This window comes from Thermobia domestica, chromosome 10 (assembly GCF_964235325.1).
Source record: "Thermobia domestica chromosome 10, izTheDome1.hap1.1, whole genome shotgun sequence".
Taxonomy (NCBI): domain Eukaryota; kingdom Metazoa; phylum Arthropoda; class Insecta; order Zygentoma; family Lepismatidae; genus Thermobia; species Thermobia domestica.
In genome coordinates this window covers 152,101,037-152,126,952 of record NC_137463.1, presented here as the reverse complement: position 1 = coordinate 152,126,952, position 25,916 = coordinate 152,101,037, and the positions used below count along the sequence as shown (strand labels likewise).

At 34.6% G+C, this 25,916-nt stretch overlaps 2 protein-coding genes across 3 annotated transcripts in view; both read right to left on the bottom strand.

The window, feature by feature from the left end:
• Positions 1 to 25,916, bottom strand: part of LOC145662774 (protein-lysine N-methyltransferase SMYD4-like) — a 283,052-nt gene that overhangs the window by 216,758 nt on the left and 40,378 nt on the right. For both annotated transcript variants that reach the window (XM_081728644.1, XM_081728645.1), the window contains 2 exons: positions 20,907 to 21,090; positions 10,385 to 10,547 (listed from right to left, as the gene is read on the bottom strand). In XM_081728644.1, coding sequence (XP_081584770.1) covers positions 10,385 to 10,547; positions 20,907 to 21,090 — 347 coding nt within the window. The remainder of the gene's footprint in view (positions 1 to 10,384; positions 10,548 to 20,906; positions 21,091 to 25,916) is intronic.
• LOC145662775 (uncharacterized protein F54H12.2-like) lies at positions 648 to 3,054 on the bottom strand. The gene is made up of 2 exons (XM_081728646.1): positions 1,476 to 3,054; positions 648 to 775 (listed from the first exon to the last, which is right to left on the bottom strand). The coding sequence occupies exons 1-2, from the start codon at positions 2,334 to 2,336 to the stop codon at positions 725 to 727; spliced, it is 912 nt and encodes a 303-aa protein (XP_081584772.1). The 5' UTR covers positions 2,337 to 3,054; the 3' UTR covers positions 648 to 724.

Here is a 25,916-nt window from a genome sequence, read left to right as displayed (position 1 = left end):
AATAATAATAATCATAATGAATTCAAATTCTTGAAATGAATGTTAAAATGAAATTAGTATTTGAAATTATTATTATTATTATTATTATACAACTTTGTCTTAAGTATGATAGGACTTTATTATTTTTAAAAAAAGGAACTAAAATAATTAATACTAAAATTTTAAAAACAAAAGTCCTATCATAATAATATTGAATTCACATACTTGATTTAATTTACGAAAGAATAACTGATTAAGTATTTGAATTAGTTATTATTATGTAGTTATGTGATTACATCATTGAATTAAAAATCAGTTTTGAATCTTTTTTTTTTAAAAAAAACCGCTATGAAATTCTTCAATTCAATGACTTAAAAATATGTTTTATGATATGTGTATTTAATTACATAATTGATCATAAAACATATTTATTTATTAGGAAACGGAGAAAATAAGAAATAAAACATTTGTTTTCAAAGAGAAAAAATAATACAAAGTATTTATTGCTGATGAAACTATTTACACAATTCAAACGACGGTAAGTATAGTACATTTTTAAAAGAACGTTAGATTTTTTCATTGTTCAGGTGGTGATAACTTCACAGCTGCCATATACTGTTCACTGATGCTGTCTAAACACATATACGTAGTTGTGTTGTCTTTTTTTTACACAGTTCAATTAATGATACTAACTTCACAGATGATACTACTGGTGTTGATGATGGTGATGAAACGTAGATAGAAATCATACTGTACAATGATGATGTTCATACACACGATGACGATTTTTTGCTCTCTGAAATGAAAAAAATTGAAAAACATAACTTAAAATTTATTTTATCTATAATCATGAACAAATAAAAGAACAAATGATAATATATACAAACACATTATAATAAATAATAAGAAGAAATGACTACCTGCAATAACATGAAAAAAGTAATCAAAACAAACGAAGAAGAATGAAGACATGATGATATGTATACAGGACAAATGATTACCTGTAAAAGTAAATACAGCAAGCGACGATCATTTTTTTCTGGAGTTGATGAGAAAGTGTAATGAAATTCATTTAAGGACTTTCCTTTAGCTTTGAAGCATAGGAAAAGATATGAATAATGCCCACATAGGGACGATTTCACACTTTGAATTTGTTTATTATTAAATGTATAAGAAGTGGAATTTCTACGTAGAAATTGAATATGTTGCACTACATATGGAGGAAATCCAAATGTATCGAAGTAGTGGGCACGTCCATCAGTATGAATATATGCGGAAATCCAGTGTGTGCCAAGTTTGTTCGGGGGATCTGTATTTATGATGATAGCTGCAGGTAGTGGAACATGTGTTGGTAATTGATTGCCTGCATATAAGCCAACGAAATGATTGTGAAATAAAGAATTTGTTTGCAAAGCATTCAATAAATCTAGTGTAGAGGACATCATGTATAAAAATGCAGACATGTACATATATGATATGATATTTAAATAACGTACCTTTAAAAATCCATGATGATGTTCCTCTGATGATCCACTTCTAAGAGAGATTGGAATTGTCCATACGTGATGCATGAGATAGGTGCTGGTAGAGGCTTCGTAAAATGAACTTCCATACGAACACAGCCGTGACGTATAAGGTTCCAATGCTGCACAGCGCTGGCTTCTCCATCTTGAGTAATGTCGAAAACAAAGATAGTGTATCCTTGAGGAAAGGCAAGGCGAGGAATATTGTTGCCTATGATTGGAAAAGTGAATATCTGATCCACAGAATAAGGTCTGATATGAGGAAACACAGAGGTTGTTTTCGAAATTTGGTTGTAATGGTTTTGAAGGTACAGGTTTTCCATCCATGTATAGAGAGAAGAAATTGATGTCAAAGTGTTTGAAATGAAATGGATTTGAAGTTATTGTTCCTGTATAGACATCATTTTGTGTAAACGCCACAATCACTCTAGTTGGTAATACTCCCATAAATAAATTATCAATTGTTTTTGATTGAAGATCCTTTGGAATGACGAATGACTTCATTTGCACTCTTGTGAGAGGATATTTGGCTGTTGTTGATTGTAGAAGCTTGTTATGTGCTAGTTTTATTGTAGGACTAACATTATTCTTTTTAATATGTAAAGCAGCGTCTAAAATATTCACTTTAGCCTCAACAGACAAATCACTAGCGATGAGACAAAAGTTTGGCTTTGCAGGAATTAACTTGAGACGTAATTCTACTCCTTGGATTAAAAATTTATCTTGATTAAAAATATCACAATGAAGATGACCAAGCATGTCGAATTTTGCACTTGTTTTTGTTAATTCATAACGTTGTTGAAATCCTCTATTACCACTAGATGTTGCATCCATATGTCAAGCAGTATGTTGAAACCAGAATGCACATTGAAGATAATAATAAACAAATTCAAAGTGTGAAATCGTCCCTATGTGGGCATTATTCATATCTTTTCCTATGCTTCAAAGCTAAAGGAAAGTCCTTAAATGAATTTCATTACACTTTCTCATCAACTCCAGAAAAAATGATCGTCGCTTGCGGTATTTACTTTTGCAGGTAATCATTTCTCCTGTATACATATCAGGTCTTCATTCTTCTTCTTTGTTTGTTTTGATTACTTTTTTCATATTATTGCAGGTAGTCATTTCTTCTTATTATTATTTATTATAATATGTTTGTATATATTATCATTTGTTGTTTTATTTGTTCATGATTATAGATAAAACAAATTTTAAGTTGTTTTTCAATTTTTTTTCATTTCAGAGAGTAAAAAATCGTCATCGTGTGTATGGACATCATCATTGTACAGTATGACTTCTACCTACGTTTCATCACTATCATCAACAGCAGTAGTATCATCTGTGAAGTTAGTATCATTAATTGAACTGTGTAAAAAAAAGACAACACAACTACGTACATGTGTATAGACGCCATCAGTGAACAGTATATGGCAGCTGTGAAGTTATCACCACCTGAACAATAAAAAAAAGCTAACGTTCTTTTAAAAATGTACTATACTTACCGTCGTTTGAATTGTGTAAATAGTTTCATCAGCAATAAATACTTTGTATTATTTTTTCTCTTTGAAAACAAATGTTTTATTTCTTATTTTCTCCGTTTCCTAATAAATAAATATGTTTTATGATCAATTATGTAATTAAATACACATATCATAAAACATATTTTTAAGTCATTGAATTAAAGAATTTCATAGCGGTTTTTTTAAAAAAAAAAAGATTCAAAACTGATTTTTAATTCAATGATGTAATCACATAACTACATAATAATAACTAATTCAAATACTTAATCAGTTATTCTTTCGTAAATTAAATCAAGTATGTGAATTCAATATTATTATGATAGGACTTTTGTTTTTAAAATTTTAGTATTAATTATTTTAGTTCCTTTTTTTAAAAAAATAAAATCCTATCATACTTAAGACAAAGTTGTATAATAAAAATAATAATAATTTCAAATACTAATTTCATTTTAACATTCATTTCAAGAATTTGAATTCATTATTATTATTATTATTATTATTATTATCATTATTATTATTATTATTATACGTATCACTTATAGTATACGAGGAAAAAATATGTTTCACTTTCACTATATATTTTATTACATTTGATATTACGTTGTTTAGTATACATGTAAAAACAAATCAATGTTCTTCTTCTTTATGAAGAGACGTTCACTTCATTGATACCCTCCGAAGGTTGAGTATCGGTTTCCCCCCACCATGACTGTCGATACACTATCAAATAAATCAGCCATAATTGAATCTATGAGTTTTTGTTTGCAAAATACTTTCATTTCCAATTTTAATCGTTCACCATCAAAGTTCACATCACAGTTCTTATCAAGAGAGACACTTGGAAAACTGATGTTCGTACCATTAATAATACTCTGTTCATCTACATAGGAATGGATTCCGGCAAGTCATCTGCATGTAAGACACTGCAATTGTACATGATTACGAATAGTATCTGTACACAAGTCAAAATATTCACGTAGCACAACACTACAAACTTTACTGTTTTTCACAGCATGTTCAATACACGGCAATATTTCCAAGAAATAAAGCCAATCACTTGAAGTTAAGTACACAGTGTTTGGAGGAGCATGAAGTGTTCCTTTCTTCTGTAACATCACTAATTTTTCACCCATTAGTTTTCGCACCACCAGTTCGTTTTTTCGACCAAGAGATTTTATAAATGTAATTTCCACTTGAGAATTTAAATAGTCCGTAACAAATGGGGTTAAATGTACAATCCGCGGCAAAAAACCTGCAACATGAGGATGTAAGTTTATTGTGAAACTACGCCTAACAGCACAGGGAATGAACATAACGTCTAAGTGGAACGAATCACGCCAGGATAAGCCTCGGCCTTCTCCCGTGCACACTTATTTTGGAGCAAAAGACTTCGTCATTTCACAATAAACTTATATGCTCATGTTGCAGGTTTTTTGCCACGGATTGTACAAGTTTCTCCCACTCTGCCAAATTTAACTCCACTCCAAACACAAGTCCTTTGCCAACACGAATCACTGGTTCAAAAGTATCACTATCCAGTCCAATACAAATTTATTTGGTTTTCATTGAATTAAGTCTATACTCAACATTTAACAAGTACTCTTTCTTGGTATCCATAGTTGATGCACAAGCACTCAAAGACATGTTACTCCAGTCGCTGGCCAACACAGAATAACGACACTATGCATACAGATGACTGCGCATGCATGAAGAGGAAGGGGGGGGGGCGAAGAGGAAAATTAATGTTTCATCTTGTTTGTACATGTTACCATACACTTACGATGAGTATACCAGTTCAGTAAATTCAAGATCGTGCATGTTACGCCCAGATACATTAATCTTCATTCCTTTATATATTAAACAGACATTCCCAAATTTGTAGATACGTTAATAATGCACCATTATCTGCTTCCAATTTTTCAGTACAACGTCCTGGTAAAATCACTTTTTCGCCTCCTTCAAACGTCACACATGCCTTCCTACCATATACCGTTGTAATTATCTCACAGTTTACAATACGAAATGGTACTCCAATCTCCAAATCTCGCATTTTTGTAAAGGGTACCATTGATGGCTTATTAAGCTTATCTAATAAACTCATTGACGATGACATCTTTAAATTTTGACGTTTCTTCCTTTGCAACGGCTGCTAACAGAATGATCTACACAAGCACATACGTTCCGCTTACGCTCTTCGCAGGAGGGGTGGGGGTTATGGGATCCAAATTATTAGCCAATACACGATAAGAACACGAAAAAGGCATGTTTCATCTTGTTTCTACATCTGGTAGGCGTCCAAGAGTATACTTCCTTATACTAGCATAGCAACATACTGGTTTACACCGGTTTAAGCCCCGTGGGAACGTTCCCACGGCCAAAATTTTCTCACGGGTATGAACCCCCTCTATTCTACTATCGTTATCACCCACTACTGTTTGAACGACGTTGTTGAGCTCTACCAAATATTCGAAACTGCACATTAAAAGCATTCTATTGCTTTATAGTCATAAAGTAACAATTAATCACAAATATGCTTACTATTAAAATATGTTATACATATGTGGTAACTTCTCAATATTTTACAAACGCAAGCAAACGAATAGAAACGTTAAGAACATAATGAAGTACTATTTATTAGTTATGTGTCTAAATACTTTCTTCTACTAGAAACAAATGTCAAACTTAGCACACACTATCGCGTAAATGAATAGAGATCGGTCAAAAGTCGACTCAGTAAGGGATGCGCACGAGACGAGTCGAGACAGAATTTTCTTGAGAATATCCGAGTCAAGACACAGCTCTTCCAATAGAAAAATGCACATTATTCGAGTCGAGACATCACATTTACAGTACATTTTTGAGACGAGACAGCCTCAAATCTTGTCTCGTGCGCATCCCTAATTCAGATTATCGTTTGTAGCAAGATTCTAGCCTAAATTTGTGAGACACAAGTACCCCTGTCTATTTGAAAATATTTTATGGTATATAATATGCGGAATTTAAATTGGGTGCCATGATCATTTAACGCAGTTTTAACACCAATACCAACTTGTAACATTTACTTTTCCTTTGTCCATTTGTCCCTTTGTTACTGACCTGTCATGATACTTTTTTCTATTAGATACGTACGTCAAACACCCTGTCTCATAAACAAATGGTAATGTGTCAAAAATGAGTTCACATTCACATTTGTGGAAATATAAAGCTTAAACTGAAGTGCAAGATCATAGCCTTTTCCATTAAAAAATGTACGATCCGCAATATAGTGTAATTCAAAATGGCTTCCACGGTGACCACACACCAAGCCAATGCAGTTTTTGCAATAACACCAATTGCAACATTTAATTTTCCTCCGTCCACGTGTCGTTATTATTGTTCTGTCCCAATACTTTTGACTAACCCTGTATGGAGATCCACATGTATGTTCTTACACCAAAATTAAAAAAACGTTTTCAAGATAATATTATTCATATAATACGTATTTTTCTACTTTAAATCAGGGGCAGAAATTGAATTTTAGAACTAAGGGAGCAGTCATTAATAGATAGTCTGATTGGGCTAGGTTTCGAGAATACAAACTCAGAGATATGATATGATTTTCACTTTAGCATCGCTTTCAGCAGCGAGGCTGTATGAGATGTGGACCTACTGATTAACGTGGAATTCGAACCACATGAGATCCCGCCGGGAATCGAACCCGGGTCTTCCATGTCTACAAACTCAGAGAGACGCGGTTGAAAGCAAACTTTCATCGAGAACCGACTTAAGCGATAGGAATTGTTGCAGAACAAACAGCAACCAAACAAAATTAAGATCATTCAAGTTTCCTTTTTGTCTCTAATAACCACTGATATTCTTCCTTCTATTGGACAATCACTTCTATTTACTAAGGTGGCACTATCCCCTCGTGCATCTTTGATTTCCACTTCTGTTTTGATTTCAGGCTTTCTGGCCGTGGGACTATTTCTACCCGGGCTCTTTCCACTCAAGCCCTTTTTCGCGGGGCCCTTTTGACGTGAGGCTCTTATGACTCGGGCCCTTTTCTCGCGGGGCCGTTTTGACGCGGGGCCCTTAAGACTCAGGCCCTTTTGGCCCGGGCCCTTTTCTCGCGGGGCCCTTTTGACACAGAGCCTTTTTGACGCGGGGTCCTTTTAACCGGGTCCCTTTTGACTCGGACCCTCGTGACGCGGGGCTGTTTTTACCGGGGCTCCTTTGACGCGGGGCCCTTTTGACTCGGGCCTTTCTGTCCTCGCCCTTTTGTCCGGGCCCTTCTGACATGGAATCGATTGCACATACTTTTGACAATGTGGAAGCGGAGATGGACCTTCCAAATTTACAGACATGTACCCTTGTAATATAAAACCATTACCAATTTATAATTTTGGACAATTTCCATATTAAAGGATGGGCGACTGTACCCTTGACGATATTTGAGAGGGGTGCACCATGGTACCCATGTCCTATTCAAGAAAATAAACCTCTATACTTATCCACAGAATCACCTGATGTAATAAAGCCTCATCTTATAGGAAAAATTAGGTCAAAAACCATCAACTTGGTAAACCGTATTGATTACGTATACTTTTGACAGCTTTTACCCATGGAAGGGGAGAAGATGTACAACAAAATTGCATACCCTTCTACTAGTGAACATTAACCAATTTTTATTTTTTGACAATTTCCAAATTTAAGAGATAGGAAAATATCCCTGCCAAAATCTTGGAAACATCCACCATGGTCTCTGTCCTATGAAAGACAATGAACTCAAGTGCTAATCTATAGTATCATATCATGTAAAAAATAAATAAATAAATAAATAAATAAATAAATAAATAAATAAATAAATAAATAAAAAAGCCTTATCTTAGAGTATAAATTAAAGCAAAAATCACCCACTGGCATTTGAAAATTTTTTACCCAGGGAAGGAGAGAAGATTTACAGCGGTATAAATAAACCCAAATCCTATACAACAGTCATTAATTTATATTTTTTGACAATTCCTAAATTTAAGGTTGGGCCAATGTACCCCTATCACAATTTGGGAGAGATGGAACTTGGTAGCCATATCAATGAAACAGAATGGACCCATGAACCCATCTATAGGATCATATGGTGCAACAGAGCCTGATCTTAGAGGATAAACGGATGGACCACTCCAACTTTCAAAGGTACGTATGTTCCTACAATCCTTCCTAATTTTTAATTTTGACATTTTCCAAAATTTAGGAGGTAGTCCTATGCACCCTCCCGGAAACAGAAATGGACCGTTATACCTCTGTCAAAATCAAAGGTATGATTAAGGCAATCGTCCCAAAAATTATTTTGGTAATTATATACTCTTGGTCCGGGCCAAGGATAACTAAATATTTTCCTGAAGAAATGTTCAAAGAGAAGGTCATAAACTTTAACTCTTTAAAAAAAAAAAAAAAAAAAAAGTTTATTAATATGTATATTATTACAAAACAGTTACTTAATAAATTTGATAAATGATGGAGACAGAAGCCGAGCTTCTGCTGTTTATGGTTCTCAATTTCAGAGTTTTTTTTTTTTTTTTTAACATATCATAGGATGGTGAGTAAATGCTTAATATATATCAATATTGCGAATACAAAAATACATACGGTTATAAATACTTAAACGCATTTTTTGTATGAACAACGCTACATTCGTGTTTCTTATTTCTTTCTGATAGACGTTTTAAATCGGAAAATCTTGTTTCTGTCCGCAAATCTCAGCACCGAATTACAGACGACTGATTTTGCATACCTTGGAATGACAAGGATCTTCCTTGGCCGGCCCATGCTGAGTATATTTATGCTGGACTCTATCATGCTGTTCCTGACACAAATGTAAATGGAAGATCGCCTTATTTTTATTTATATTTACATTTTGCATAGCAATTAGTAATTTAAAAGTTTCGTATAGCACTTTCAACAGCTTACCAAAATAATATTACTGTTTACGTGAACAGGTATTTTCCTTCTCGTATTTCGAAAGCTCATTGAAACGCTTTATTCCCAAATGTTGCAACATATGTTACTGCGAAATTTAAAGACACTTAACGCTTTTAACTAGTATATGTGAGAACGAAAACGAACCGTTTTATCATGAAGGAAAGACAATGATACAGTTTTTCTTGTCAAAAATACGTTCTCTTTGGTCATTAATATTATTATAGATGCATCGCATTTCTGATTTTGTGTTACAAACTGCGACATGACAAAACTTAAATAAAATGCTTATAATATAAAGAGAGAGAGAGAGAGATCTTATTTCATTACTCAGGGTATACATAAATTTGATTATACACTTCTACATTTGATAACACAGCCTACTAAATTTAACAGCACTTCGCCCTCTACATTTTAAAGCAGTACATTATTTTAAAAATTGACAGATTGTTCCAATTTTAAAATTTTACTCTAGTCCTTTGAAATTTCACAGGGTATCTAACTCAAGTTAGGATTCCACTGAAAATTTTTGGCAGGAGTACATAAATGTTCTTCTTACGGTTCATACTTTACATGTACTTCCAGGTCCACTCTATACCTATCCCTTTATTTATACATTTCATTGTCTCGTCTTTGTTGTGACAGATCCCCCATATTTTGACAGGGACATCTTATAAATGATAGATTTGGCCCCTTTTTAATAAGACTGAGTACCATTTCAATGTTATTTTCTAATATATCTTGTAACTCACATTCAAAAGCATTTCTTTAAACTTGTCAATGGGTAATTAATTTGTAATCTTGTCAATGGGTAATCTATTTAGGATGGTGTCATAAAATTCTTTTCACCATACCATTTGTATATTTTCATATTGGGTTAATTTTAATTTAACCAGGGTGTAAACCTACAATTTTTGGTGCAAAATAACTATTTTAAAATGTGTATATGCATATTTAAAGAGATATTAATGAAATCTTTAAGTAATGATTTCTGTTTATTTGCACTCCTTTATTCTTTATAGTTTTTATTGATATCGAAACTCGTTCCTTCTTCGGCATTGTCACGAAGTTAACGAATAAGTTAGCACCATTAATTTCTGCATAAACTTCATGCTTTAATGTATCTTCACTTCCAATGTCCAGTTAATCATGGTAACATTTGTTCTAAACAACGTGAGATTATCAACGCCTTCTTCAATGAAACACTTGATCTATTCACGTTGTGTGTAATGAAGAAACATTTCACTCGACGCTCTCCAGGGATTCGTGGAACAACAGTGGTTGGTATAATCGATTTGCTTGATACACTTACCAACAACTACGATAAAATATTGTTCTTTTCTCAAATGCCCTATATTGTTACACACACTATTTACACTGCAAATCGAGTAAGGTTTACATTGTACTTACTTCAAACTCACGCCTCTTGAAGCACCTAGAAAGTCTTCATTATAGCCATAGGCCGGTAATGGTAACTTTGACACCATCTCAAGTTCTGAAACAGGTGCAGGATCAAGCTCCTGGTTAACCCCTGTTTCTGTCATCGCAGAAAGAATATCTTTACGGATTGAATCTGTAAATTACAATTTGAAAGATTAACATTGTAAGAACTATTAACATTAAGTAATAACATTACATTAATCTTTGAAATAGTACAATAGCAACGTTTGATTTTCACATTTCAGAAATTCAATCTGCCATTTCAATACGCTTCTGCTAATCAATACTACTGGTACGCTTCTAGAGACACGAGATTGTACGACGTATCAGTATCTTTTGAGTGCTTATCTTGATTTAGAAATACTTAGGTACTTCATATATTAAAATGTTATTACTTGATGAACCAGTTACTTTATTTTATTATTAACATTTCTGTAACCAGTATAAAATATACAATAAGAGTGCGGCAGCAACTATGAAATCAACTTAGATGAAGAACATATTCCGTTATAAGTATACGGAAATCCTTGACACAAGTTGAGTCAAAAGTCTTTGGACATCTTTTTATTTTGAAATTTGAGAGCAAAATGTTAAATCTGTTGAAGGGAGATGGTAGTAGAGGGGCACCCACAACTTACAAAAAACACCGCCAAGTTCGAAATTTCAAACGGAAAGTGAGAAATGTCATTTATCAAACGAACCGGTATGAGCTCAGGAATCAAAAGGTTTAATTGTTCCCTTCAAATTGTGTATGGTTTGCACGTTATTAATTAATTTATTTATTTATTGATACATATTTCTGTGCCTGTCAAGTATGAGATATGATGTTGTAACTTTATGTAATACTAAGCCCTATGATTGAAAGACTAAAGTGGAATGTGGTAAATGAAATTGCTACAGTATTTCTACAAGTTTCTCACAATATTTAAAGTGAGATGCACGGATTTTTAAAAATGAAGTTAAATTCTTTAGATCAGAATTATGTTGCAGACCTGATAGAACGCTTCAGCGGGCAGCATCTGGCCCGTGGGACGTAGCTTGCCCATCATTGTTCTAGTCTACAGATGGGGAAGACAAAGCCGGTTTTGTCACCACTGTGTCGAGTTGCTGCACAATTAATATCAGCGTCATATCTTAGTGATGCACTGGAAAATTTTGTTTACTTTTGTAAGGTGTTCGCATGTCTGCACTCCTATTGTTTGCGCTCTTGGGTCATACAATGTTTTCTTTCTTTGACTACAGTGATCATAACGACTCGCGAAACCCGGGTTTTGTACTAATCTGAGATATGTTTTGGTTTACCTCTAATACATCGGAAGGTTTTGGTATACGATTCGTGGAGCCATCTTTAGAACGCACACTTGAGAAAACGTCAAGCACCAGAAGTTCACCATCAATACTGCCAAACTTTAAAGACATATCGAATGAGTTAGCTTCCCAAAAAATGCAACCTAACGTAAATCTAACGACACTATATCTTCATGGGATATTCCCCGAACAGCGCGAGAGACGACATTGGAAAAATTTTATGGATAGGAATTGTCAACCAAAAACATCCTCCCTTACATTCTATAGGGTGGAAAATTGGTATATCTAGGTCAATTAGGCAATGTTGCAGTGTGGAATGACATTACAAGAGGTGTTCAATAATTCCTGACATAGAACATCTTTTATTTTTTTACATGGTCCCCCTAACTGTAATGCACTTTTATCACCAATGTTGTAGAGTACGAATACCAGTTTAAAAAAAAAAAATGACGGCTGTGCTGGAAGACATTCTTCGACAGTCTGCACAAATACTCATCATTGATAAACTTTGTTTAACTTTGTTTCTCGCAGGTGTTTCTTAAGCTTAGGGAACAGGTGAAAGTCACCTGGGACAAGATCTGGAGAGTAGGGAGGGTGCTCAAGTATTTCAAACCCGGCATTGGCAATAGCGGCAGCGGTAAGATGACTTTTGTGAGCAGAAGCATTGTCTTGCAGCAGCAGCACTTTCATGTGTAGCATTCCTCTGCGCTCCCCCTTGACTGCCCGCCTAACGTTAGGAATCAATTGTGAATAATAGTCACCTGTAATTGTCTTCTGCCCCTGGAGATAATCAATGAACAGAATGCCCTTACTATTCCTCCTCAAAAAATTGTGGCCATAAACTTGCCAACTAATGGCATTATCTTGAATTTCTTGAGGGGTGGAGACCATGGTGCTGCCACCGCATACTATGTTGCTTGGACTTTGGACCATAATGATGTACCCAGGTTCCACATAGCTATAAGAATACACAGCCAAATCAATTTAATGCACCCTCTCCACTCTTTGGATTTTTCCACACTTCTGCCATATGAAAGGAATTTTAAAGTTTATAAGAAAAGAAAAATCTTTGTTTTAATAGCACATCACTTCAGTTTCCGTATTTCAAGATAACACATTAAGAGTCTCGTTTAAGGCCGATTAACTGTGAAAAGAATAGAAGTATTTTCTTTTTCTTCTAATGCTCTTCCGTAGTACCTAAGGTGTTAGTTCATGTGCTTTCGTGTACACTGCTTAAGCTTCTATCCCGATACTGGTATCATCTCTGGTTTAAAACTAGAGAGGTTGAAAAATTTCCTATCCGATTTCCAGAAAAATATCGTCTATTTAGGTTCATCCCGAGAGTTACCGAAGTTCATGTTAATTATTTATTATCCGTTCGCAATCTGAGATTTATTATTATGATTTTATTTTTTCTGGTGTGGGGTTAGGAAGTATGTTTTGATTGGACTAGAGGATATAAATACACTTACCAACTGGTCAATATTTATTCTCATTTCATTCTTTCTTCGATTTTGTAAGATTATTACATAAAGTTGTCGAACGGTGGACATTCTTTCAGAAAATACCTGGATTTCCATTAAAAAGCCGGACTCTTTTACATGTAAATTTGAAAACATTTTACGTTATAATTATGTTGAATCTGTGGATGATGTTGAATTTGTATTGGTTCTTGGATCAAAATTGTACTTGTCCGTAGCCAGCAATTTTTGACCGAAGTAATGCATTATGCTCTTGCTACAAGTATTTGTAAAATTCTTCATAATTCATGTGCATGAAACTACGTGCATTTTACTACAATGACCGATCCCGTAATTGACTGTATTCATGAGCGTTTTTTCACTAAGTATTGATTAGAGAAAACAATCTTTACTCGCTGCATTACCGTACTGCTAAAATCGCAAAATAAAGTTGATAAACCTTAAGAAGTTCACTAGATATTTCAATGCTATTGTTACTTCTGAAAAATGCCCATCACTACCCTTCAGCAAGAGTTAAATTTTCATTCTACAGTGGGAGCGCGGTGGCTCAGTGGTAGAGCGTTCACCTCTGGTGCTTGGGGTCCCGGGTTCGATCCCAGCCCCCGCCAAGTGAACTTTGTGGTGGACAAACACCGTGCTCGTGGGTTTTCTCGGGGTTCTCCCGTTTCCTCCCACTTTCTTCATTCCACCATTTCACTCATCTCTCATTATCACCGTCTCCTTTAGCCTAACCGGCATAACCGTGGGACGTAAAACTTAAAGATTTCATTTCATTTTTTCATTCTACAGTAAGAACTCAATAAGATAAGGGGAGTTGTTAGGTCTGCAAACGGTTTAAATTTTTTTTATCATTTATAGTTTCGTCTTTCATTGATTTTTTCTGAAAACCCAAGGGAAGTTATAGTCCCCTTGGACGAATTCAACCAAACGCATCAATCTGAATCAAACTTGGCATTGTTGTAAACCCTGACAAAGTTGTACGCATATGAAATACTATGATAGGCAGATTATTATTTCCTGACTTACAGGAGATCAAATTTGAGGTTTGGAATTCCATATATTTTCAAGAATCAATTTTAATAAAGATTTGATTAGCAACCAGTAAAGGCTACTTTTTCACGCAATTGAGAAACTTACTAGATTTTAAAGCAAAATATTGAACAATTAGAAATCTGATTAAATGTCAGACTATTCACAAATAATTGAAATGCTGTCTGGACACAGTAAAAAATCACAAAATGTCGGACATGCCCGACAAAAGCCGAAAGGATGGCAACCCTAATTTACTAAAATTACCTGTGAAGAAATATAGTTGTTCTATTTTGGTACATTACCTATACTTTTCATTTACCAATATGGAAATGATTCAAATGCCGGGAAGGGATGGGTAACTACTTGTCTATTAATACGCTGTATCAACAGAATATATCATCAATTTAGATTTAGTTCCGGATCTCGGATACAAATTAAAAAAAAAAAAAAAGATTTAGATTGTGATTCTGATCTGGGAACTCCCACCTCACAGGTTGGCAATTTTCGAAAAGAAACGATGCACATACACATACTTCCCTTATTGTTATATAGTTGGCACATGCGTGTTTGGCGCAAGACGCCAGTTTGATTCCCGGTGGGTCCCGGCGGAAGCTCATGTGGTTCGGATATTACGTTAACCAGTAGGTCTACTTCTCATATAGTCTTGCTACTAAAAAGGACGCTAAACTGAAATCAACAACAACAACAACATTCCCGATGGGAACTGATGGGGTTCGGATATGACGTTACGGCGTAAGTTCGTCTCAAAAAGATTCAGTGCTCAAAAGGAATGTTAAAATCCGAACCAATCAAGCAGCAGAGGCACATGAAATGTCCACGTACTACGTTACGCACGATGGAAGATTACGTTAAACAACTTATTTCTTCTAGGGCACGGGAGCGACAGTGAATATTGAGAAAAGTATTACATTAAATATATATATATATATATATATATATATATATATATATATATATATATATATATATATATATATATATATATAAAATGCATGTTTTAGATAAATTTTAATCTAAAAATTTCAGGGGCAGATTAAACATTTATGGATAAGATGTTTGTCTCAGAGACTCATTCAGTAATATAAGAACTATGACCATAAGAATTATCATCATCAGTGACCAGTATTATTACGAGAATATTTTTTAATTCTAAAATTTACATACAAACTGCGGAAACAAAGTTGAAACAGTTATTTTCTAATGTGCAATTTTTGTACTGAGTGCTCATGTTTCAAGTAATTAAGTTGTTCCTTAAAGTGTGGAATGTGCCATACATTTAAATTCATACGTTGGATCTGATCGGTACAAGAACCCAATCAAAATCCGGTTCATCTATCCGAAAACCAAATTCAAATGTCCCAAATATAACGTCTAAGTACTTAGCAAGAAAATACAGAAAATAAAATTCTCAGCACATCCTATCTACATATATATGTTTCTGTGTTAAGATTTTTTCCTTCGAACAGTTGAGGTCTTATACTTTTCCTTTCTATCGACAAATGCGATATAAAAGGAGTCTCGTTGAAAGTTTCTAAGTCATGGTCACACGGAAGGTAGGGGAACTGTTTGAATGGCGGGAGAGTAAATCGAAAAGGTGGGAATACCCTTCAGAGTGTTTATTAACAAATGCAACAAGCAGTTGCTGTCACCGCAAACCCCGAACTACCTCTCGCCCCGTTAGTGAACGAGTTGTTTTTTTCCCGGTGGAACTTGTTTTAAATGCCCACTTCTACTCCGATAAAGCGAAATGGAGACCAAATATACAGAGTGTCTCCGGAACAACGTAGTTGTCAGATTTAAGGAGTGGTGTACGAAGTTCAATTGACGAATATCTGGTAATTTAAATATAAACAACTATGTAGTTTCTTTCCACATGCCTTCAAATTCTTGCAGACTTATTTCCCAAAAACTGCGTATACTTTTTACTTTGTGTTGTTATTTTACTCAATAGATAACTGAAATATTGCAACACGGTAGAGGTCCTCATAACCCTGCAATTCTGTAGAAGAATGTTAATAGTGTGTAACATTAGATCTTCCAAATATGTTATTGGTACCGGTACCATTTACATCTACATCTTGCAGATGATGTTGGCACCAGGATCCAATAAATATAGTACGGCACCACACGTATTTCCCAAGAAACTTCCAGAAATAGCGCCGTTAAGTGTTTTCCCACCGCAAATATGAATAAAATTCATGCATTTTGATCTCACTCTCGTTTTTGTATATCTCTTACCTTTTATGTACATTTGGTTCCAACAAGTCGGTTTCCCAACACGGAGCTAACAAGTACGCAAATACGTGTATAGGTAGGTAGGTAGGGAAAGAGGTGCGTGTGTGTCAGATACACTGAAGTTTTGGGCATGAGTTTGCTCTCCGGAATTACAAAAAGACCTCTCTTCGGAGTATAAAGAGTGGAAGGGTCGTGAGATGGATTAACCTTTTCCGGTGGCGATATACCCAGATATTACACCAGAATTTTGAAGCTTGCAGTGTGGTTTGGTGAAATTGAGTGTGACATAGGGACAATATCTTCCATTGCTAGCGTAGCCTGTTTATGTTTAAACTTGTAAAATGTGCGTCGGGGAGGGGCTATAGGGATAACTGCAACATTTTTCAGTTTTACCGAAAAAGGCACAGTATCTTCTTTTTATTACCATTTCTTCTTTTCTTTTTTGAATGGGAGATAGATGTAGAATTGAGAATATTTGTGACTGTGTGACGACGTTCAATTTGAAAATTACAAAATCAATTGCGCTGTTATAGCCATGCGTGTCTGTGATGTTGGTATATTTGTTCGGAGAATTACTCGCGTTTTCATTACTTTGTAAATGAACAACGCAAGGCGTGTCTGTTCAAACTGCATTTGTTTATATTTAATTAGATCGTGAAAAGTCATTCGAAGAAAATTGAAAGCTTTTTAAGCCACTGAATAATGCAGTTAAAAATGAGCCAGCTTCTAATTTAAAAGCCGAAATTCAATTAAATGACGATTATAAGAACAGTGACGATATACCTAACGTGTCCTTCCACCGAAATGAGATTGGTTTGTTAATAAAAGAGACAAAATGTATCAATATTTGAGGGGAAGTGTGACATGATATGTTGACTAATTATTTTAACTCGGAAAGATCATTTATGTTTCCTCTGAGATTTCATGGTTCTAAAAGACTTTCATTTCAACATCAGTGGCTAGAGAAGTGGGGTTGGTTAACTTACTCGAAGACGGAGCTTTTTGTTGCTACTGTATTCTTTATTCTAAATCGAATGTATGTCATGCTTCACATCGAAGTGTGGGTTATTTAGTGAAAGGATGCTGTAGAAGTGATCAATGAGCATCACAGAAGTCTGATTTTTTTTCGTAATTTTGACCCCAGTTGCATTGGTCGGTCGAGTTATAAAGCATAATACATTGGCTTAGATTAAAGATAGCCGAGCTGGGTATGTTGTACAAATTCACTGTAAGCTCTGTAATCTCCCGCATGTTAGTTAAAATTGGTTTCATTGAGTTCGATAGTGGCTAGGCCATAACACAAAAAGCTAGCTAAATTGCATGTGTTAACTTCAATTCAGCGTGATACATGATTGCAATTAGTTTTCTTGGAAACCCGAGCAGTTAATGATAATTCTAAGTTTTGTACATTTTTAGAAAGATAATACGAGCTGAGACATACTCGACCCCTTTTGAAAATGTGTAATTTTCTTGTTTTTTCAAGCAAATTCGATCAATTGGGAGCTTTATTTTATTTTTTCCCGTTTTTGTAGAATTTGGATTTGGCACACCTAACCAGCCCCCAAGGAGAATTACACTGAATCGTGACCTACTGATCTCAATTTAGGTAATTCTCAACGAAGTAGATTCTCTGAAATCTTGAACGTCCCATGATAATTTTTGAAATTTTGGATAATTTTCTCGACGTCTTGAAAACCTTACCCCAATTTCAATTAAAATATTACACAGTTGGTTCTGTGATTATTCCTCTTTTTTTTTTTTTTTTTTTTTTTTTTTTTTTTTTTTTTTTTTTTTTTTTTTTTTATGGGAACTTATGACCACTATGAACGTTATACGAAAAACTAGCTATAATTAAACTGAGTATTTGAAATTAAGTGTCATTCTAGGCCGTAGCCGAGTGGTATGTTGTTAACTCATTTTTGTAATTATTTATTTTTTATTTATTTATTTATTTTTTACCTTCTTTAACACATCGATTTAATCGAAGGGTTCAATTTAATTTCCAGAAACGCCTTAAGAAATGATACGTCGAAAATAACGTAAATTTCTTTCCTAGATTGGAAGACATGCTATATGAAGGTGCAATCCTCAGATACCAGTATAGGTCATTACCTCTTGTAAGTGCTCTACCATTTCTGGGTCTCCACGGTACATAATGGACGCCGACACCAGTAAAGGATTCCATACACTTCGGGTTCTCTCGAAGTGAGATTCGACCGCTTGAGTTTAACAAAGCTTTCGGCTGAAATCGAGATATAACAGAAGCGTCTTGACCAAGGCAGTATTCAAGCTATATCATGTGTGAATATTTATATATTCTCCGGGCCCGAAATGGAGGAGCACCCAATCAAAAACTTCCACCACAATACCCATTAATTTTTATCTTATTTGTTACGGGGGAAGAAGCTTCCCGTAACAGACGAGTATGGTCACATCTAGCGACGCCAGTAGCTTGGTTCTTTAGGCTGGCCTGTTTATGTCGGGTCAGCGACATGTTGTAGAAAGGACTTCATCTGTTTCGATTTTGTGTAACTGAGCACCTCTGTGTGATGTAGGTGCTCATAATCATTCTTCCGTTTATACATCAGTGACGTCAGAGGGACAATCGGATCAAAACCAATTGAGAAAACATGCTCGAGGACTTTTGATCGAAACCAATTTGTGGGAGTCACTTCGCTCTTCGTTCTCCAAGACGTCGATGGTACTCTCCGAGACCAACCTGAAGGACGATTCCAGCCATGAACAGCTAATTCGCAATGAGACCGTTTCTTAAATTTAACTTGCATCTCTAGCTCTATCATCGTCCCTACAGCTACCTGTAATCCATTATTTTGAATAATGCTTTTCACTTAGAATTTTCTACGCCAACTTTGCCTTTCTTTACGACTCTTTACACTGGTATTCCATTTGCTAATTACACTGCTCAACATAGAAAATGTTGCAGAGATAAGCCGTTAAATTTTACTAATTTGGGGTCAATAAATTCGAAAATGATATTGAAATCTGAATCAGTTTTGGCTTTGAGTTACAGCCTTGGCTTGCAATTATGACTTTTGCACTAAATTTTAGGTTTTATACATATGAACAGCTGGCAACACTGTGAGAGTGCACCATATTTTTCATAATACGGTATCTCCACATTAAGCCAGATTGTTTGTATGCTTTTATCATTTAAGATTTTCACTTAGCCTACCTGATAACTACCTCTCTGCTTCACGATCAGGGTTGGCAAAAAACACGGTTTTTATTGAAAAAGCAAAAAAAAAAGGTTTTGGTTTAAACCCGGTTTTTTCGTTTAAACCAGGCTTTTCTGGTTTAAATAATTTGCTCTATGTATTTGTATCATATATGGACAGAAATAAGTTTGTTTCGCCTTGGTGTTACTATGCAACAACCGAGTTAAGCTGGAAGGGGTCACATAAACTTAAAGCGGAATCCAAACCGCTTCTCACCTTACATTCAAGAGAAATTGTCCTCCATTTGGACTCGAAACCGGGACTATTTGGCCACAAATGCGATACGTCTGCCGACTCACTCACGAAGGACTCCTGACAAAAATACGTTGTACTGATCTTTACATACTTGTTAATATAATTGTCAAGAGTCATTTCAGAAGGACAAAAAGATAAACAGTTAAGTGAAACTATTCTACATAATTATATATGGACAATTTCAAAATACTGCAGAGTACAGAAGAACTAATTTAGTCAAGATAAATTCACTACGACTTTTATTAGTCCCAGTTAAAGGAATACGAATTAATTTGCATATCAGTAAGAAAAATGAATAAAGTTGCGAATTACTTGAGTCCACTTTGGCTCTGACACATTTATACATAAATAAATACCGAAGATACTTCTGATTTCAATAAATGCCTCTCGTGGTTTGTATGACCCCCCTCCCCTCCAAAAAGTACGGCATTTCGATGTATTTTATCAAGAGTAAACGTTATTAAAACGAAACAATATTTAGAATTTTTCTTTGATTTTAATTGCATAACAATAATAACAAACTATTAAAAATATCACAAAAGAAACATTCATAAACTTATAAAAACAAAAACAAAAGTTGCTTTTGTAGTATAATCTCTTAGAGTTATGAATGGGGAATTTAGGTCTGAATATAATACGAATAATGTACGGGAGTGAAACGTGATAACTAACAAATGTGTGTTCATCACGATTTTACGAACACTTACACTTCTACAACCATTTTTCGTTTTTTGGTTTAAACCATTTTTTTTTTTCTTTTTTTTAAAAACTAGCCGACCCTGTTCATGATGCATGTATTCTTAAATAGAGATATGCATAATTTATGAGTAAGTCTATCTACTTGACTTTGCTTGTTTTTAAATATACTTTAAAACAACTTAAGCCTTTGATCAAATATTATTGTTGAATATATTAACAACTTACCATGTTTTTCACTTGACATATTTCTTGCGTTTTCTAAGGCATGGAGAGCCGAACGATAGGCTTGTAGTGATGCCTTTATCTTTCCTAATTTTGATAAGCAATGCCCTTTCCTCATAAATAATTTATAACTACGGTCTTCTGGATAACCTTTTTGGAAAGCCAGTTCAATGTCCCTTAAACAATCCTGAAAAACATTAACATCAGATAAAGGAAAGCAATTCCTTCGCCGATATATGAAAATCAAAATTATTGACATTTAAATTACATTTACAGAATATTATTCCTGGAAAATGACTCATCGTTGGCAAAGACATGTATGTATAAAATAAACGCACAAAGTGTCCTCTTGTGTGTCATGATCAATTTTTCTATGGATCTCGTCAGCCAAAAAGAATTCAATGCGAAACGAACCACTTCATGTAATTGAACATCATATCACGTATCACATAATATATAGTTCTTTTTCGTAAATGGTTCGTCTTTGTCCATATTTATATTTCTTTATGTTACACTTTTGCTCACAAAACCCTGAACTACTTTCCAGACTCTATGCCAAATAAATGAACCCAGATCTTTACGAACTTCCTGAAGTTTCCTTACGCCCAAAGCGAATCATTATGTATGAAAATAAATGGTCACTATATTATATAAATATTTATAAAACTATAAAAGATTCAATATTTTATATCTTGTATGACTATTCTATGGGTCCTAGAGCATTCGTGTCAATATAATGGCCATAATTTGTGATATTCCTCGGTGATTATCGAAGTGTTTGCTTCTTATTAGTAAGTAACGGACTAACATCATGCCCCAAGAAACTTAACGTTCAACACAACAGACATAAAATCCTCCCATTAAATGTTATCCTCTGCCGAGAGAAATCGGTTTGAATTATTAACCACATATCTAACAACTTATGTCTTACAGTATTATTTTCGCAGTTCTTGGTTCAGTCAAGGATTTCCTTTCCCCACGCGTCCCTGCTACAATGTACCACAATTCTATGCATTATGCTGGGTTTTGCCTTGCTCGCTATGTGTTCCGTCTTCGAGGACTTACTGTATTATCCATATAATATTCAGTGCCTGTAGCTGTTGTCATGTTCCATATTATGTAACCTTTAAATTCACTCGTTTATTCGTGACTTGTCGCAGAAGAGTGCTTTTTCGGTTTATTCTGTACAAAATTATCCAAATAATCTTGAGCTTACAATCATGATTTAAGTGGAAATAAACCTTACATGATATATGGCGTACAACTAATATTTTTAAATTTTATTTTCCTACTATAAGGAATTTCTACAAACAATACTACATTTTTCTACAATAATCAACAACTTAATACTGATTTCTTACTAAATTTGCATAAAAGTATAATATACATTCACTTCTTCCATGAACAATATACTTAAAACTCTTAACATATACATTAGTCATATGGATAATCTAAATTAACTCCATAAATACTAGTTATATCCACTGAATCTAAATTATAATATCAGTAATTAAAGGCAAACGTTCTACCTTCAACTTGTTTGCGGGCATCATATTCACAGATTTGTTTCTGGGTCAATCCATATGAAGTGGTCCAAAAATGGCGAAAATGGTTGCTCAACCATCTCCGAAAATTATAAAACTTTGAGTGTGACGAGCCTTGTGTATGAGAAGGTCAATAACACTATTCACGTTGTCGTATGTACAAGTGTTCCTGAATGGCGACAATCTTTGTTGTCGGTGGAATGCCAATTTTTGCATTTGCAAGCGTTTACGAAAACTACAATTGCTCAGGACGTACATATCAGACAAACTCCAAACAAAAACGAATGTTTAGAGAAGAGACTAGGGTACGTGGAAAATATACACTCTTGCTTCTAAATAAATATGCTGGGTTGCAAACCAATACATGAAATCACTAGAAAAAGTATAGAAAATTACACTTTTAAAGGGGCTGTATTTTGGAATGGCATAAAGTGGGGGGTGTCATAAGTTTTGTGCTGAATACTATTGGATGTAAAGAGTCTGTAGAAATATCCACACCTATGATACTTCTGGCATCGCAGATTTATGGGGGTCCGAAAGTCATTATGGGGGTAGATTTATGAGGGTCCGAAAGTTGAGTTTGTGCTTTTGATGCCATGTTTGGAGCGTAATATCTTAGGAGGGCAAAGTGCTGAAAATTGCTTACATTACTGAAAAAAATAAATAAATAAATAAAATATGATTGATATCACATGGAGAAAAAAGTGAGGACATGGTAAAAACGCGAAAAAAGCACGCGCGTGATGATGGTCATAGCCCAGTAAAATTTAAATGTTTTAATGTTTCATGCTAGATCTCAAAAACTACGTATGTTTCAGCAATTAGCTCCGCTTTTGTTTGATGTGGCAATGCTCCTGGAGCTAGAAAGATGGAACAAACGCCACTCTCAAGCTTTTGCACAACTGAACACAAATAAAAGCGGACCTAATTGCTGAACCATGCGTAGTTTTTGAGATCTAGCATGAAACATATCAAAACATTTAAATTTTTCGGGCTATGAGCATCATCACGCGGGTACTTTTTTCGCATTTTTACCATGTCCTCACTTTTTTCTCCATGTAATATCAGTCATGATTTTTTTGCAATAGTTTATTTACATACAGAATTACTTTGTGGCTTAAGCAGCAATTTTAGCACTTTGCACTCCTGAGATATTACGCTCCAAACATGGCATCAAAAGCACAAACTTCAACTTTCGGACTCCCATAAATCTGCGATGCCAGAAGTATCATAGGTGTGGATATTTCTACAGACTCTTTACATCCAATAGTATTCAGCACAAAACTTATGACACCCCCCCCCCCCCCCACACACACACACTTTATGCCATTCCAAAATACAGCCTCTTTAAAAGTGAATTTTCTGTACTTTTTCTAGTGATTTCATGTATTGGTTTGCAACCCTGCATACTTATTTAGAAGCAAGAGTATATATTTTCCACGTACCCTAGTCTCTTCTCTAAACATTCGTTTTTGTTTGGAGTTTGTCTGATATGTACGTCCTGAGCAACTGTAGTTTTCGTAAACGCTTGAAAATGCAAAAAGTGGCACTCCACCGACAACAAAGATGGCCGCCATTTAGAACCACTTGTACATACGACAACGTGAATAGTGTTATTCATGTTTTCATACACAAGGCTCGTCACATTCAAAGTTTTATAATTTTTGGAGATGGTCGAGCAACCACCTCTGGACCACTTCGTATGGACTGACCCTTCTGTCAATATCTCAAAATTTTTCCTTCGGAAAATCCTTACGAGTTTCACAAATTCGGTCGTCTCACTAAGATTTCTGCAGATTTTTGACCAAAGAAAAGTTACATATAAATTACTTTTTTGAATATAAATTATTGAATATAAATTACTTTTACATTATGAATTACTTCAAATGGAAAACAGACAAAAATAAATAACCCGAATTACTAGTCATGGCTTGACAATATTCAAAAGAATTGTTGAGTACAATTTCTGAATGAAATGTAGGAACTGAATTTGTGTGACGCTTGTGTATTTTACAAACATCATATAGTTTTATTTTATTATATTCGTCGTATAAAGTGAATTTTTACAAGCAGAAGGTCTTTTCGAACTTAAAATATAATGGGATATAGCACAGAATATGTTTATTTATTAGACAAAAACACATTGTTAACGACGGTGTTCGAACCTGGGATTGCTTGTTTTACAAGTTAATGCCTTTACCGCTGAATTACTTGCTTTTAAATATCTTCTTATCGATAACAATAAAATCACCAGACATTTTAGAGAACTAAAACGATTTTTGTAGTGTCAAAAATATTTACATGTTTCTATGTGCTTTACGCTCTTTCTATGTTCAGAACTTTCTGCTGCTGAGTTTCCTTATCCTTCAAAGATGTGAAGATTATTTACAGGTTGTGCTGTGAAACTTATAAACTCGCTGAATTCATGAGTCAGAAAGCTGTAAGTTTAAAATATTATACACCATGATGACTACTTTCATGCTTTTAGAAACGACAGAGAGAAATTAGGTACATAATAGTTTGGAAATGAAACTTTAAAATGAAATATGTGTGCGTTGGATTGTCACATTTAGCTTCGGATGCTCACAAGGACAATACATTACGGAGCAGTAATAGACAAACATGCTGAGCTTCGTCATAAGCTCACGAAGACACATAGGAGCTCTTAGTCTCAAAAGCGCTTGCTTAAGCACAGAGATTGTTTCCTCTACTTTAGTATAAAGTATGATATCCAAAACTCACTTCTTTTATCTAAATTGATTAAGAAATTGTATAAATCCCTGAAGCAAAGCATTTATCCCCGTCACTTTTCGGTTTTCAATACAATGGAAAAAAACGAAGATAAAACAACTTCCTTATCTATGTATATATAGTGCTTTTAAATCTACAAAAGAATACATTTTTATTACAAAATTTTCTACATAACTTAAATTGCAAGTAATTGTCTAAATAAATGAAGTATATTGAAAATTAAGATCATCTTCTCTACATGTGGTGTTAGTATTTGTTCATGGAGTTTCGCATAGATAAATTCGCATGCATAGTTTAACCTAGAGCTACATGCATTAGGAAGACCTATTCATTTCTCGTATGAATGTTTTCGTTCTATTAGTAGTTTCGATTTCTGCCAGGAGCAAGTGTAGATCATAGCAGGAATGTGGCGCTCTGTAACAGCAAACATTGGCAAGTGTTATCATCTTTTGTATACAACAAAAAATAGTCTACTTTTGTGTTCCTCGCTGTAAAAGAACCAAGAAAAAAAGTTGGAAAGATGTAATTTCATGAATCTTTTTATGATATACATAAAGTTAAAAAATGAATGGTTAATAAGCTATTACGCGCCAAGATCCTAGCCATATTAAACACTGGCACCCATCTGATCAATAATTACTGTGTAGTCTGCAACGGGCATTTCTAACAAGATCAAAGAACCGATTGTAAAGGCGAACCACTAAGCATTAGGTACTAT